This window comes from Pinus tabuliformis, chromosome X (assembly GCF_031772625.1).
Source record: "Pinus tabuliformis cultivar Carrire ecotype Pingquan chromosome X, CPIR1, whole genome shotgun sequence".
Taxonomy (NCBI): domain Eukaryota; kingdom Viridiplantae; phylum Streptophyta; class Pinopsida; order Pinales; family Pinaceae; genus Pinus; species Pinus tabuliformis.
In genome coordinates this window covers 361,690,405-361,707,568 of record NC_142308.1, presented here as the reverse complement: position 1 = coordinate 361,707,568, position 17,164 = coordinate 361,690,405, and the positions used below count along the sequence as shown (strand labels likewise).

Sequence of the window (17,164 nt, the reverse complement as noted above, 5' to 3'; positions counted from 1 at the left end):
TGTTTCCAAAAACAAGTTATAATAAATATTTTGAGTTATATTGACCGAGTTATGTTCATTTTAATTCTGGAGCACCATTTGGAGCAGCTTCCTTTTCGAGACGTGCCCTACCACCCCGCTTTAGTAGGCACCTACTTCACATTCATCAGTTTCAACATAGCAGCATTGGACTTGGGTTATATGGAGACGTGCCCTCCCACCCCAGGCTATGTAGGCACCTGCTACTTCATCAATAGCAAACATCACGGTTATGTGTCAACCATTTGCTAGGTCACACAATGTTAGTAATAAGTATCATAGTTGGTCACAAGCATTACAGGGTATCTCTATCCTCAGATCTTCATTTGTCATGGTTATGGATCATCCACAAACCCACACTTCATCGAATTCCATTTGTTAGGCCGCACACTGTCAGTATCATAGTTGGTCACAAGCATTACAGGGTATCTCTATCCTCGAATCTTCGTTCATCATGGTTATGGGTAATCCAAAAACCCACACTTCATCGAAGTCCATTTGTTAGGCTGCACACTGTCAGTATCACAGTTGGTCACAAGCATTACTAGATATCTCTATCCTTGGATCTTCGTTCATCATGGTTATGGGTTAACCACATAAAACCCTTCTTTTCAGTGGCTCTTCATATTCAACAAAGGCTTCACAGGAGGGACCTTCATGCAACAGGGACCATTGCTTCTAAAGGAGGAAGGAATGATCCGAATGGAAAATGGCATCAACCCATGGTATTCATCCACCCATGTTATTCATCCACCCATGCTATTTATCCACCCGTGGTGTTGTAAGTGACATCCACCCATGGTATTCATTCACCCATGGAATTTACCCGTAGTATTGTAACCAAAAAATATTATAAGTAACAAGTTGCATTTTGTAAAAGGACAGTTTGTCCGCCACAATGTAGCTTTTACAATTATTCTTCGTTTTAATAAAAAATTTCTTTGTGGTTTTGTTTATTGGGCATTCTCCTCTTTTTCTTATGGCATTTCAAATTTTCGGATCTTGGGGGCCTCCTCCCCCAAGATCCATTTCAACTTTTTATATCTTGGGGGCCTGCCCCCAAGATCCAGATCACAAGACTTCCCAAGTAGTGTCTATCCTATACCCATTGGGCCATCAAGGGAGGTCCCACTGGAATAGGATTGAAGATTAAGCCCCCATTTAAGGTGAAAGAAAAATATCACAGTCCAAGACCATCCTTCTTCTAGATCACCCCATAATCCATATCAAATGCCCAAAAACAAACAAGCATAAGCACTTGATTACAAAATTACCAAAGTACCTTTTGGGTGGAAGCCCACCTTCGTCCATGTGGTCATCTCGAATGGGTGAGAAGCAAATGGCTGATGCAAGTGGCAGAGATACATGGCATATCATTAGCTAGTGGTGGCTATCAAGGGTTGTTGGCTACATGGTTGACCAATTGGCTATCAAAAGGAGGAGAAAAGTTCTCTCTTATACGGTTACCCATTTGGGTGGTTAACGGTCTCTTGGACTTCTATGACTGTTGGCATTCCTCTACACCAACCCTAACAGATTAGGTGTCCAACATAAAAGATGTGTCTTATCAAAAAGACATGTCCATTAGTGAAAAAGCACCAGCCCAGGAATTTATAACGAGGGCCTCATTGTAATATTCATCATTCTTGTTCATTTTATCAATCAATATATTTTATTTATAAAATAATTCTGTGACATGTCTACACACATACAAATAGGGATTGTTTGTTCACTTCACATATATTCATACTTTATTTTTTGCATCTTGCTTTCTTTATAGGATCCATTTTGGTGTACCCACACTTTACTAATAGCATTATACTCAACAGTCCCATTGACCTACTTTTATGGTCATTTGTTGGACATTAATAAAACTTGATTATCTTCCTTTTTTTGTGCTCTCTGTTGACCACTAAGTGTCAACTACCCATAGCAGTACACTCCCTCTTTTCGCAAAAGGGATAGCACCCGATCAACGTGTACGTGCCATTCGACTATCATCATCAGCCCGATCATGTTATTTTGTAAACCCAATCTGCATGTGTAAATTGTAAATAATCTTAGCAGATCTGTGTCATGTAATTACCTAGGTAAACCTAATCTTCTAGTGATGATCTATGTTCTGGAAGGTTTTTTGCCTCACCGATCCATGGTCGGCAGAGTTTTGCTTCAGCCTAACCCCAAAGCCGGAATGGATTTTGTCATTAAAATCTTAGGGGAGTCCTAGTGTGCTAGGTCGAGTCTATGTAAAAGTGATTTGGGAATAGTTCTAACTATTTGGTTAGGCTATTTTATTACAAATTGCTTGATCTGCTAGATTATATTTGTGTCGTAGAACTGGGTGGCCTATGAGCGTCTATCTCAAATGGGTTCCCCCCTTGAGATGTAAAAATGTAAAAATCATGAAGTAAAGTGTCTTGAGAGTTAGAAAATGTTTTATCCCCTCATAAGTCATAGGTCCTAGGTGATTTTTCCAAAGGCTAAGTTCAACGGACCCTTTAAATAAAAGAAATAAAATAAAATATAAAAAATATAAAATATAAAAATAATAAAAAATAATAAAAAAAGTAATAATAATAATAATAAATAAAAATGAAATAAAATAATAAAATAATAATAAGTCAAATTTATGAGGAAATAAATGCAAAATTTTAATTTTTTAATATATTTAAAATTTCGTAGGATGAGATTAGAAGAGATTTTGATCCTCATCGACAATCGAGATCGCTTTGACAAGGATCACTCGAACTAGCCGTTGGGAAATTTTCCTTTAAATAGGGTGTCAAGGGTCATTTGAGATCATTCGATCTGTGAGTCTTGTGCTAAAGAAAGCTCTCTTGTAGTCATTTTTCATGTGCAATAAAAAAAGACTTTGGGGTTGTAATCTTGCTGGTGTTACTCTTCTAGAAATGTTGTAAGAAGTTTTATTTTTCTGCATAAATTTAATTTCAGTCATTGATGATAGCTTTATGAAGAGTGATTTAAACACAGGTATCTTGTTTAGTCACTAGGATTTGAATGGTAGTTAAATTTCTGAATATGATGGTAGGTATCTCCATTAGATCTAGATTTCAGTATCGTTTTCTCCCTCTTTGTTAATGGTTAAATTAAGCTATGCAAGAAATCCTTGATTTTGAGTTTATCGGGCGTTCGGGGAAGTTCTCAGCTAAACCAGCCAACTCCCGGGAAAGCATTTTCTAAAGAGCCCAGCCAGTTTTGATCCCGGGCTTATCATTTTAATTTTTCTTATGAATGCATGAAGGGTTTTCTGAAGCATCTCATAGTAAATTTAAATTCTAAAAATATTTATGTGGCATACTAACAAATCTGGCTATTTAGAGCTTTTAAAGTGTGAATACTGTAATTATTTAGTTGATTTTAAGGTTTTTAGTTTTGTTTCTTGCACATTGTATTTTTGGTTTTCAATTTTTGTTATTGCAAGTAGCAAATCGAAAGAAAATATTTTGTCCGAAGCCAGATCTAGGCCCTGGAGGGTAAGATCTGGCCTCAGGTTCAATTCTGGCAAAAATAATTACTTCATATCTGGAAAATTTTGCAGGGTTTTCATCAAGCAATCCAAAGCAGAAGGATTTAAGATTTTAATTAAGTTTCCTGAAAATCATTTGTTCAAGGGTTTCTGAGCCACCGTTTCAGTTTATCTGTTGCCCTCGTTGTTGTACCTGCTTTTTTCGAAACCCTTCCAGGCGTCCTTCAAGCTACAGCTCTACCTTCAATCAACGCATCGAACTCCTTACGCTGCCAGAACTTTAATCCACTGCCATTTCTGCGTTCTTTACTCCACGCATATCCCTCCGCCGACCACCCGTGTTCCCTTTTCTCCAAGCTGCCTCACGCAATCCTTACGCCATCAGCAAACCAGCCCACTCCTCATCGTCTTATCGCGTTGCCCACTTACTCACTACCTCCCCACATATACATCACGCTACGTTTCTAGCTCCATTTCATTACTTCATACGCCTCCATCTCTTCATCCACTGCATACAAGTTCCTACCACTGGTTTCAAAACCTATATCCATCTCCTTGCTGCTCCATTTCAGTTGCTCTCCTTACGCAGTTGTCATCCCGTGCTAGTTGCCATCCACGCTCAACCCGCAGCCATTCACGCATCCTCAGCTGCATTGATGCTCGCTCTTCCTTCCTTTCTGCTACCCCTTCCATGCATACTTGCAGGTAAACCTCGTTTTACTCCATCCCTGCCATCATCCGTCGACCTAGACGCAATCCTTTCATTCCCTAACTCCCACAGTCTTCCTCCAGCTCTCCTGTCGTCACAACCTACAACAGCACACTTTGAATTCTTTTTTTTGTGCTTGGCTTAGGGTTAATCGTAAGCTATTTCATATGTATGGTGCTTTTCCTTTTTAGCTTAGGTTAGTTTGTTAATAATTTAGCTTTGGTTTAATTTTTGTTTTGTGATTTAAATTTTATATTAAAAAATAAAAATAAAAATAAAAAAATCGATTTTCATTTTTTTTATATATATGATAAGGTGTTAGTTTTAGAATTAGACTTTTGAGTTCTTTTAACTTAGGTTTTTTATTTTTTTTAGAATTAGATATATTTAAGTTTCATTTTGTTTGATAAATCAAAAATAATAAAAATTTCAAAAAAAGTCCAAAAAACATTTATTTTTTTTCTTTCCTTTTTTTTGAGCAAAGTGGATATCTTTGATCATTTTTTAAAATTTAAAACCTTTCGTCTTGCTTGGCATATTGAACAAATGACTTTCTAAATGTGTGGGTTTAAAGCTTCTTTATCACTATATGTCACTTCTCTGTAGTTAAATGCGCTTAAATGTTTATTTAAAGATTAGCTATCTGAAAGTGGTGATTCATTTTATGAACTGGTTAGCATTTAAAATTTCATGGTTTCTTGAAGTATTTGATCTTTTGAAATTCATTTGCTAGAATATTGTGCATTTATTGAATATCTTGCATCTAGTGAAATTAATCATTGCTTGGATTACTTGATGATAAATGATTGTTTGTCGTGGGGTTACAAATTTCATATTTTTGCAGCAGTTGATAAACAATTATTTGATCATTTACTCCATAAAGAACTGATCTTAAGCATTTAAAATCCAAATAAATTTTAAGTGTCACTAAGCTTCAATCAGGTGTTTGTTTGCCTCGCTGTGTCTCCCAACCCAGTTGGTTCCCAGTTGGTCTTCTTTTATCCCATAAGGTCTACCCCACTTAGCCTAGGGAGACGGCGTAAACGGAGAGATCGGGGATCAGGGTGACAGCCCCCGGTCTGAGCGTTGTCGCGGTGCTTATACACTCTGTGCGACAACATTTTTTGGCACTGTTGCCGGGGATATTTGATTCCTGGCACTTCAACGACATTTTATCGACATTTCCTCATTCATCTTCTCATTTGTCATCTTTTCATTTGAGCTAGCAACGAAAACATTTTTGGCGTCATTGCCGAGGACAGAGTTTTTTTTGTCCTTGGTTTATTCGACATTCATCTTTTCAATCATCTCATCTTTTCCGCCATTCATTAGCCTGTCAAACGTCTAGCATTTCCTAGCGTCATTTGATCTCTTCATCGCCTTATCTTTCGTCATATCATTTAAACTTTAATCATACCTTTAGCACCTGGATTTCTCAATCCGTTTCTTGTTTGGGTGGCAACTCCATTTCTTTTCATTTATTTTTCCCAGACAGAAAGCCCTCCTTATATCTGATCCTAGAATTAGATTCATGTTCAAGTGGCAACTTCCCTTCTTTCATCTCTTGATTTTCTTGAGCAAAGGTCTCTCTCTATCATCCATTTGGTCCCTCATTATTCATCATGGATTATTCGTTTACCCCCTGTCATTTTACTGATGTTCTCCATGATATTCCGGAAGTAGCCATTTCTAAATTGTCTTTGTTCTCGAGTGGTGATTCAGTCGTTGTTAGAAAGCATCTATGCAGGTTTTCTCGTATTATGCTCATATATTGTAGTTCTCCTCAGTATGATCATGAAGATGACAAAATGCGTTTATTTTCCTTTTCTTTAGAGGGTGATGCTTTGAATTGGTTTAATAATTGTCCTAAAGATTCTTTCACTTCTTTACAAGACATCGTTCATGCTTTTAAAGATAGATATTGTTATCAAGATAGCTCGCGTTGTGCCCCTAAAATTATGCAACAAAATGAAAGTGATCTAGTGAAGGATCCAGCTGTCGATGAAAGATTTCAAGACAATTCTCCGTATCAGAGTGTGCCATCCACTTGCACCGTTGCAGATCAAATCCATGATAGTGGAAAAGCAGGGACGAGTTGTCAAATCAATATCGACAATGAAAAGGAAAATCAGAAGCAAATTATAGAGGAACTAATGCCGCTAGTAAAAAATATGGAGATTAATCAAGAAAAAATTGTAACTGATTACGTCAAAGAACTTTGTACACCGACCTGGAAAAGCGAGATAAGGAAATGGAAACCATGAAAGCTAATCATGCTAGGGAAATTAATTCTATGCAAAACAAGTTATTAACTATGGATGAAGAAATGACTATCATGACATTCGATCATAATAATCAGTTGGCTACCATGCAAGCAAATCATAAGAAAGAGATAAACTCTATGCAACATTGCTTGATGACCATAAAGGAAAAGAACGATAAAGTAATAAAAGATATGGAAGAAGAACATGTCAGGGAAATCAATGCTATGAAGCTTGAACACTCTAGCCAGATGGATGCCATTACAATACAGGTACAGAAATTTCAACAGCAGTCAGAGGATGAAAGAAACCAGGAAACGTCGACAGATCAGAAACCTCCTTATCTGTTTCAACAAGCTCCATCTTATTACGAGGAGGTCATTGGTTCGATTGAAAAGTGGTTAATTGAAGGTGATCGAGATAAAATTAAAAACGATAAAGATCAGATGCAAAATGAAGAAAGACATGTAACACATATCTTACATACTTCATCTGAGGATTTTGAAGCAGAATATTCCGCAAAGAAAAAACGCAAGAGAAAAAGAATGAGAAGGCAATTTGATACATTAGATAGCTGCCAGCAACTAGATTTTCGGATAGGAAAAAGTCCTACCGTATGCAAAATTGGACATGGCACATCCGAGAAGCAACCGACTGATTTGCCTGAAAGTAGGCAAATGCTCAGTATACACTATATTGAACGCATCTGATGCCATGGGGCATCCTCTGTATTTCTATCCCTACTCCTTGTCTTTTCAGCATTTCATTTCTGTCTTAGGATTTCATTTCTGTTTTAAGATTAGATTTACTTTTCATGTTACTAGATAGTTAATAAATGAAGAGCTTATATCTTTCCTCTGCTTAATGTTATATGATGATTTTTGGATGGACACTACTTATGTTTTGTTGTGTGTTGCGTGGATGCAGATTCTGGATTCTCACATTCCTACAGTGCAGCAACGTGTCCCCAAGTAGAGCCAGATGTTGACCACTACGTGTCAACTACCCATAGCAGTACACTCCCCTTTTTCGCAAAAGGGATAGCACCCAATCAACGTGTCCATGCCATTCGAATATCATCATCAGCCCGATCATGTTATTTTGTAAACCCAGTTTGCATGTGTAAATTGTAAATAATCTTAGCAGACCTGTGTCATGTAATTACCTAGGTAAACCTAATCTTCTAGTGATGATCTATGTTCCGGAAAGGTTTTTGTCTCACCGATCCATGATCGGCAGAGTTTTCCTTCAGCGTAACACCAAAGCCGGAATGGATTTTGTCATTAGAATCTTAGGGGAGTTCTAGTGTGCTAGGTCGAGTCCATGTAAAAGTGATTTGGGAATAGTCCTAACTATTTGGTTAGGCTATTTTATTATAAATTGCTTGATCTGCTAGATTATATTTGTGTCGCAGAACTGGGTGGTCTATGAGGGTCTATGTCAAATGGATTCCCCCCTTTGAGATGTAAAAATGTAAAAATCATGATGTAAAGTGTCTTGAGGGTTAGAAAATGTTGTATCCCCTCATAAGTCCTAGGTCCTAGGTGATTTTTCCAAAGGCTAAGTTCGAGGGTCCCTTAAAATAAAAAAATAAAATAAAATATAAAAATAATAATAAAATAAAATAAAAATATAATAATAATAATAAAATAATAAAATAATAAATATATATATATAATAATAAATAAAAATAAAATAAAATAATAATCACTCAAAGTTTTGAGGAAATAAATGCAAAATTTTAATTTTTTAATATATTTAAAATTTTGATGGATGAGATTAAAAGAGATTTTGATCCTCATCGACGGTCGAAATCGCTTTAACAAGGATCACTCGAACTAGCCGTTGGAAAATTTTCCTTTAAATAGGGTGTCAGGGGTTTTGAGATCATTTGATCTGTGAGTCTTGTGCTAAAGAAAGCTCTCTTGTAGTCATTTTTCATGTGCAATAAAGAAAGACTTTGGAGTTGAAATCTTGTTGGTGTTACTCTTCTGGAAATGCTGTAAGATGTTTTAATTTTCTGCATAAATTTAATTTCAGCCATTGATGATAGCTTTATGAAGAGTGATTTAAACACATGTATCTTGTTTAGTCGCTAGGGTTTGAATGGTAGATAAATTTCTGAATATGATGGCAGGTATCTCCATTAGATCTGGATTTTAGTATCGTTTTCTCCCTCCTTGTTAATGGTTGAATTAAGCTGCGCAAGAAATCCTTGATTTTGAGTTTACTGGGCATTCGGGGAAGTTCTCGGCTGAACCAGCCAACTCCCGGGAAATCATTTTCTAAAGAGACCAACCAGTTTTGATCCCGGGCTTATCATTTTAATTTTTCTTATGAATGCATAAAGGGTTTTCTGAAGCATCTCATAGTAAATTTAAATTCTGAAAATACTTTTGTGGCATACTGACAAATCTGGCTATTTAGTGCTTTTAAACTGTGAATATTGTAATTATTTAGCTGATTTTAGGGCTTTCAGTTTTGTTTCTTGCACATTGTATTTCTGGTTTTCAGTTTTTGTTATTGCAGGTAGCAGATTGGAAGAAAACATTTTGTCCAAAGCCAAAGCTAGGCCCTGCAGGGTAAGATCTGGCCTCAGGTTCAATTCTGGCAGGAATAATTTCTGCTACCCCTTCCACGCATACTTGCAGGCAAACCTCATTTTACTCCATCCCTGCCATCATCCGTCAACCTAGACGCAATCCTTTCATTCCCTAACTCCCGCAATCTTCTTCCAGCTCTCCCGTCGTCACAACCTACAACAGCACACTTCGAATTCTTTTTTTTTGTGCTTGGCTTAGGGTTAATAGTAAGCTATTTCATATGTATGGTGATTTTCCTTTTTAGCTTAGATTAGTTTGTTAATAATTTAGCTTTGGTTTAATTTTTGTTTTGTGATTTAAATTTTATATTTAAAAAAGCTAAAACAATATATAATTCAAAAAAAAAAAAAAAAAAATCGATTTTCAATTATTTTATATATATGATAAGGTGTTAGTTTTAGAATTAGACTTTTGAGTTCTTTTAACTTAGGTTTTTTATTTTTTCTAGAATTAGATATATTTAAGTTTCATTTTGTTTTATAAATCAAAAATAATAAAAATTAAAAATTTCAAAAAAAGTCCAAAAAACATGTAATATATTAATATATATATATATATTTGAGCGAAGTGGATATCTTTGATCATTTTTTAAAATTGAAAACTTTTCGTCTTGCTTGGCATATTGAACAAATGATTTTCTAAATGTGTGGGTTTAAAGCTTCTTTATCACTATATGTCACTTCTCTGTAGTTAAATGCGCTTAAATGTTTATTTAAAGATTAGCTATCTGAAAGTGGTGATTCATTTTATGAACTGGTTAGCATTTAAAATTTCGTGGTTTCTTGAAGTATTTGATCTTTTGAAATTCATTTGCTAGAATATTGTGCATTTATTGAATATCTTCTGGTGAAATTAACCATTTCTTGGATTACTTGATGATAAATGATTGTTAGTCGTGGGATTACAAATTTCATATTTTTGCAACAGTTGATAAACAATTATTTGATCATTTACTCCGTAAGGCACTGATCTTAAGCATTTAAAATCCAAATAAACTTTAAGTGTCGCTAAGCTTCAATCAAGTGTTTGTTTGCCTCGCTGTGTCTCCCAACCCAGCTGGTTCCCAGTTGGTCTTCTTTTATCCCATAGGATCTACCCCTCTTAGCCTAGGGAGACAGCTTAAATGGAGAGATCGGGGATCAAGGTGATAGCCCCCGGTCTGAACGTTATCACGGTGCTTATACACTCTGTGCGACAACACTCTCCTAATGGTAAGTAATTGAGATCATGTACAAGCACACTCATTGTCTCTTTATGTGTGATTTAAACTCATACACATGGCAAATCCAAATATATAGTCAACAATATGATCATAGTTTCCAATGCACACAAAAAATATATGCTTCCAAAATATGAGTGCATACACAGATGTATATGTTTATGCATATATGTATGTATGTATGTATGCTCATATCAACAAACAAAAAGTTCCATTCTCAAGATAAGGCATGTTACAATTTTCAATTGTAATCTTGCATTCCAACAAAGTTCTATGGCCATTACCTTACTTGCACAAGCACTAATTGCAGTTGCATAAGCTAGAGGAGCCACTGCTAATGCACATGGGGAAGCCGCTACCATGAGGCCCAATGCCCTGTAAATGGATCCTCGGGCTCCTATAAAAAAGATGCTTTATCAGTCTTTGGTTCATCAACCATATTTCAAAAGAAGATGCACATTTTTATAAAACAAACATGTATTGTTACTCGCAAATCATTTTCATGGATCTTAACATGAAGTAGGTATTTCCTCAACCTGAAACTCAACAGTCGGGCATATAACATTTCATGTTCAATGAAAGAACCTAGTAATCTACAAACACTTGGTAACCATTCATGATTAAGAGCCAGACATTAAAATCTTCTACTCTCCTACGAAAAATAAGAACGTGTGTGGAACAAAATATTTCATGATACAAGTAGGTCTAAGCACTTAAATGATCTGATTAATAATATAAAGATGTTCACCTAAATTTAAACAACTTTTCATGTCTTTAAATATATCACACAATGACTATATTCTAAAAGTATCTAAGTAAAATAAAAGCTATTCAACCCATCTTATCATCGAATGTGTGATGAACTAAAGTGAAAAGAATATTCAAGAGTTGTACCCACATCTGTGTTGACCTTTTTACCAAAAGTATGAAATTTCATAGTATTGAAGGGAGACATATGCAAGGGGAGCTCAAGAGGCATTGGCCTGCATAATTAGTTACCAGGAATCTATGCAATTCATGTACTGAGGGAACTTCTCAGTTAAAGAGACGCTGCTTGATCTATCACTTGCAGCATTACAAAACTAGTAACAGAGATGATTGGATCATATGTTTTGGGCAGAGACTAGACTTGTATTTACCTAGGGAGCAAAAGCTGAAGCAAGTATGTTATCATAAAGGGCTCTGCACACATTCATTTCAAGAATCTTTGCCTAAATTCATGTCCAAATTATATTAAATTCATTAAAAGCTAATCTGGGACCCATGGCCTATTAGAGCTTGAAATTGGTTAAAATATTTTTCTAATGGTCTTTCCTGTAAGTTCTAACCATTGTTCTTTATACCCATATAACCCTAATCCATGTCACCTCCTTCATGCAGAGATGCTTCCTTCAGATTTAAGCATTGTTAACCTCCCAGTTTGCATACACAACTGGAGGGTTAAGTTCCAGCTTGATTTTGCTATGTTGGTCCATTCCCAGGTGCATCCACGATTCCATAATGATCAAAGCCTACTCCACATCTAGTTTCATCAGATTTTGAGAACTAGCTACTTTTTGCGACCCTCCTACTTCCTAGGAGCCAGAGTTCCAAGGCCTGTGTTTTAGAGTTATCTACATATTCTTGGTCCTTGAAAGCTCATGATCCTGACAAGCGTCACTCCGGTGACATGCAAGCTTTTTCATGAAATTGTTATTTTTAGTTGTTAGGGTTTCATGATCTGCATGTCGAATCACAGCACATATTTGGGTTCTCTGCAGGTAGACAGTCTAATGTGACTGTTTACTGACATGCGAGACACTTCTATTTTTAGCAATATCTGCTTTCAGATGTGCTATATTTTAAGATTTCGCTAAGGCAATTCTCTTCTTATTCCAAAGTTCCTAATTTAGGGGTTGGATTGCTATTTTTGACATGTATCTTTTTAGCAGGTCTACATTTGGCAGGTGCAGTGGCAGTGTCAAGGTCCCTATGTGCAGTAGTGGTGTTGCTTTCAAGATCTGCTTTGGAAAAAGAATGTGTGGTTCAAGTTCAGAGTTGAGCAGACAGTGGATGCATCACAATATGACAAGTGGTAATTATATTTAGACACTCCAAAGTGCTCATGAGATAGAAAGTGAATTGCTATTTGGAGTTGTGAATGACTTTTGGAAGATAGTTTCAGCATTTCTATGAGAGATCTTCCATGCATGTGAGTGAGATGGACTTACTTATTCTAGCCTAGTGGGTTACACGTTGCTTCAGAGCGGATTTTATTATTTTATCATGACTAAACTCATGTTATTTATGTCCCCAACTCACCCGTCTCTATATTGTTTCTCAATCCAAAAAAAGCCTTAATAAATGAGGAAATATATCCAAAATCAACCTTTGTATATGAGGCTACATGTATCAAATAAAAAATCAGTCAAGCTGCTAAAGCCTAATAGTCATCATAAAACACCAAAAATTATTCATCACACATGCCTTAGCCTGAAATGGTATGGAACGTGATGTGGAATTTCATCAAGCAATTCAAAATAGTGATATGTGTTACCATCCATTTCCAGCATGTACCAAACACGTTTGCAGGCATGGTAGAGGGGCAAAAGCAATGTTTCCTGCAGCTTAATTGTGCACTCATTTCTAATACTATATCTAGAGCAGTATTATTGGAACTGTTGAACTAGCTGGTCCAACTGGTTTGGAGGCAAAACCATCTGACTGATTGCCCCAAACTGGCAAATGTCGGTTTGTGCCGAATTGGCCTTCTTTCACTAAACTGACTAGTTCCATATGACGTGACTAAGGACCCATGAAACTCAAATTTGTTCAGAAAAACAATAACTTATCACCAGGGGTGTCTAATACTCAACCCTAAGGCCTACTAATACTATGTAATTATTGTAATGTTAAATTCTTAAAATAAAAGGATTACTTAAATTTTTAATATTGCCATTAATTGTTTCAAGATGTTTAAGACTCAAGAGTGGTTCCAACCTCATTGGATTTCATATGGAGAAAGTAGAATTTCAGATCCCATCGAAAATTCAACAGACTAGACAATTTTCAGGATTGGTTGGATTGCAATGTTCCTATTGCATTCTGTCACGTATGAGGGTATCAAACTAGCATTAATCAAGATCACCGAGCCCTCTATGTACCACGATGTTGGTGGCATTTGAACTTCTCTATCATGGCCCTAGTAAAAATGTACCCTTCACTCAAGCAAAATCACTATTTTGGCATGTTAAGGTTTTTCTATCTTATTTTGATGCTTAAAGGGTGATATTGATGATGAGGATCCCAATATAGGCAATGATCTTGATGATATATACGTATTTGTTGTAGCATGGGTTTTTTTGGATTCTAGAGGCTTGTTATCCAACAAAATGGGTAATCCTTAAGAGAAATTTTTTTGCCTTTTTTATCAACCAACCAGTCAGCAGCCCTATCATGATCCAAGATAGATTTACTTCAGAGCTCTCCACCCATGCTCTAGTTGGTTCTCTCTCCCATCTAGCATGCTTCTTGAAAGAAGGTGATGTTAGAAAATCGGAAAGGCAGAAATATTTTCTTATGTTGATAATTACTTGTAAAATCTTAGTGCTCTTATTAACTTCCTTATGTTCTTTATTTATCTTAGTTCATCAAGCAATTATCAACACCAAAATGCAAAGATCAAGGCTACTAGATGTAGGCACTCATCCAGGGCTAAAAGCCCTGTATAGGGGAAAACGGAAACCCAGTCAAGAACTCTTCCTTCAGTAATTCAAAATAAGATGGACCAAGACCCTAGACCAACAGCGCTTCCTCCTCCACCAAATCAGCCATCCAAGATGATTTATAGTCTCTTCTTATCCAGCAGCTTCAGCCCAACAACAATCTAGAAATTGACTTCCTAGCTACAGAATTTTGACCCCCTGCAGTGGAATTTCAGCCTCCCAACTACTGCAGAACTTCGCCCCTCCAACAATTGCACAGCTTCACACATGTGGGAAAAAGAGAGAGAATTTTAAATTTTTATGCTTGAGAAAGACCTCCTTCTCTTTCTCCTTCCCTATCCTTCTTCTTCTTCTTTGATATTCGTACTTTTTCCTAGCCCAGAAACTGCATATCGAACTTGTTGTGAGTAGGTGACAAATGAGGTCAAGTTGTTGCCTTTATATGGTGATTATGCTGTGAAGCAGAGAACTCAAAGATACGCAGAAATTATATATAGATATTTTATTAAAGACATGAAAATTACAGATGATGAATATTTACAGTGGGCTGCCTGGCTTATATACCGCCATGGGCACCCTTTAGGAAAGGGCATGATCTTATGATCGTGTCCTTTCGTCTAACTAAACCTAAATTAAATAATAAACCTAAAATTAACTAATTTTTTTACATAACATTGCCTTCCTCTCGAAAGAATGCTTTGTCCTCAAAGCATACGTAACGACGGATGTTGTTGACAAAATGCTTCATTCTCCCAAGAAGCTTCTTCTTCGGGCAAGTCCTTCCACTTGATCAGATATTCCTTGATAGTACGATAACGAAGCTTTCTTTCTCTAGTAGACAAAATACCTTCTGGTTCTAAAATGACTCTTCCCTCATCATCTAGGGATGGAAGTGTTGTTTGTGCTGTTTGATTGTTACCTAGTGCCCTTTTAAGGCAAGATACGTGGAAGACGTTGTGAACACGACTTGTCTCTGGAAGGCTTAAACCATACGCAACTTGGCTAATCTTTTTGTTGATCTGATAAGGTCCATAAAACTTTGGTGCCAATTTGTTTTTTTCTTTCTGTTTTAAGGATAATTGTTTGTATGGTTGGAGCTTAACAAATACCCATTCTCCAACTTCAAACTCTCTTTCGGTTCTGTTACGATCTGCTTGTTGCTTCATACGATTCCTTGCATTATTCAGGCTTTTTTTTAATATTTGGACGATTTTTTGGGTTTCTTCTAGTTGATCTTTAACAGCAGGTAGATTTGTTTGGACAATAGCTAGATCTTTCCATTTCGGGGGTTCATACCCATATAGGGCTTGAAATGGCGTCATTTTTGCTGATGTATGATAGGTGGAGTTATACCACCATTCAGCAAGGTGTAACCATTGAGCCCATTTATTTTGTTTTTCTGTAGCGTAGCAACGTAGGTAGGCCTCCAAACATTTATTGACAACTTCTGTTTGGCCATCTGTTTGCGGGTGATAAGCGGAACTCATATTTAGGTAAGTTCCTATATGGTTGAACAATTCCTTCCAAAAATTACCTTTGAACTTGGCATCTCTATCACTTACAATGACTTTTGGAAAACCATGTAACTTATATATATTTTTGCAAAATATTTCAGCGATTTCTTTTGCTGAGTATGACTTCTTTATTGCCATAAAGTGAGCATATTTGGTGAGTCTGTCGACTACTACGAAAATCTTGTCCTTGCCTTCAGATACTGGTAATCCTTCGATAAAGTCCATTGAGATTTCTTCCCACTTTTGATTTGGAATGTTTAAGGGGTGAAGTAATCCTGGTGTCGTAATATTTTCGCTTTTATTCCTTTGACATGTGTCACACTCTGCTACATACTTCTGAATATCGCGATTCATTCCCTTCCAAAAGAAGGATTGACGTGCATTGTAGTAAGTCTTAAAGAATCCTACGTGTCCAGCTGACGGTGAGTCATGTAATTCCTTGAGTATCTTAAACTTAAACTTGGAATTTGTATTTAGATATATTCTTCCCTTATACCATAGGATATCATTCTTCCACTCAAATTTTGAGTTATTGGGAAGGTTATTGATTATTGCTGTTACTTCTGGATCCTTGGCATACTCACTTCGAATTTCGTTAAGCCACTCAGGAACAACAACCGACATTGCAAGTAGTGTTGGTTCTTCATCTTTCCTGGATAAGGCATCTGCTACTACATTGTCTTTACCTCTTTTATGTAGTATTTCCAAGTCAAAAGCGACAATTTTTTCAATCCATTTTTGTTGTTCTTCGGAAAGTGTTTTTTGTTGAAGGAGATGTTGGAGACTGTTATGGTCTGTTCGAATAGAAAACTTACTTCCCAAAAGATATTGCCTCCACTTAGCTAGTGCATGCATGATAGCGAGCATTTCTTTGTTGTATGTGGATTTGAGGCGTTCTCTTTTATTGAGCTTCCTACTTTCAAAAGCTATGGGATGTCCTTGTTGCATTAGTACTGCACCTATACCGAATCCAGAAGCATCACACTCAATGATAAATGGTTTAGAAAAATCTGGTGTTGCTAATACGGGAGCATTAGACATAATTTCTTTTAATTTTTCAAAACACCTTCCTGCTTCCTCATCCCATAGAAACGAATTCTTCTTTAAAAGATTTGTTAGAGGTGCAGTTATATGTGCATAGTTTTTAATAAACCTTCGGTAATATCCTGTCAAACCTAAGAACCCTCTTAGCTTGGATATATTAATAGGTTTGGTCCATTCTTTTATAGCTTTGATTTTGTTAGGGTCCACCTTTACACCTTCATGGGATATAATGTGTCCAAGGTATTCTACTTCTTCCTTTCCGAAGGTGCATTTGGATTTTTTTGCGTAAAATTGGTGTTCTTTAAGTAGTGTAAGAACTTTATCCAAATGTTGCAAGTGCTCCTTCCATGTTTTACTGTAAATTAGAATATCGTCAAATAATACTAATACAAACTTTCTGAGATGTGGGCGAAATAATTCATTCATAGTTGCTTGAAACGTCGCTGGTGCATTGGTTAATCCAAATGGCATTACTTTAAATTCATAATGACCTTCGTGTGTTCGGAATGCGGTTTTTGGTATGTCTTCTAATCTTATTCTAATTTGATAGTAACTTGATCTTAGGTCCAATTATGAGAAATACCTTGCGCCATGTAGCTCATCCA

At 36.3% G+C, this 17,164-nt stretch overlaps 1 protein-coding gene across 1 annotated transcript in view; it reads right to left on the bottom strand.

The window, feature by feature from the left end:
* LOC149140000 (putative cadmium/zinc-transporting ATPase HMA1, chloroplastic) overlaps positions 1 to 17,164 on the bottom strand; it is a 396,088-nt gene that overhangs the window by 222,951 nt on the left and 155,973 nt on the right. The window contains exon 6 of the mRNA XM_089450873.1: positions 10,582 to 10,694. Coding sequence (XP_089306999.1) covers positions 10,582 to 10,694 — 113 coding nt within the window. The remainder of the gene's footprint in view (positions 1 to 10,581; positions 10,695 to 17,164) is intronic.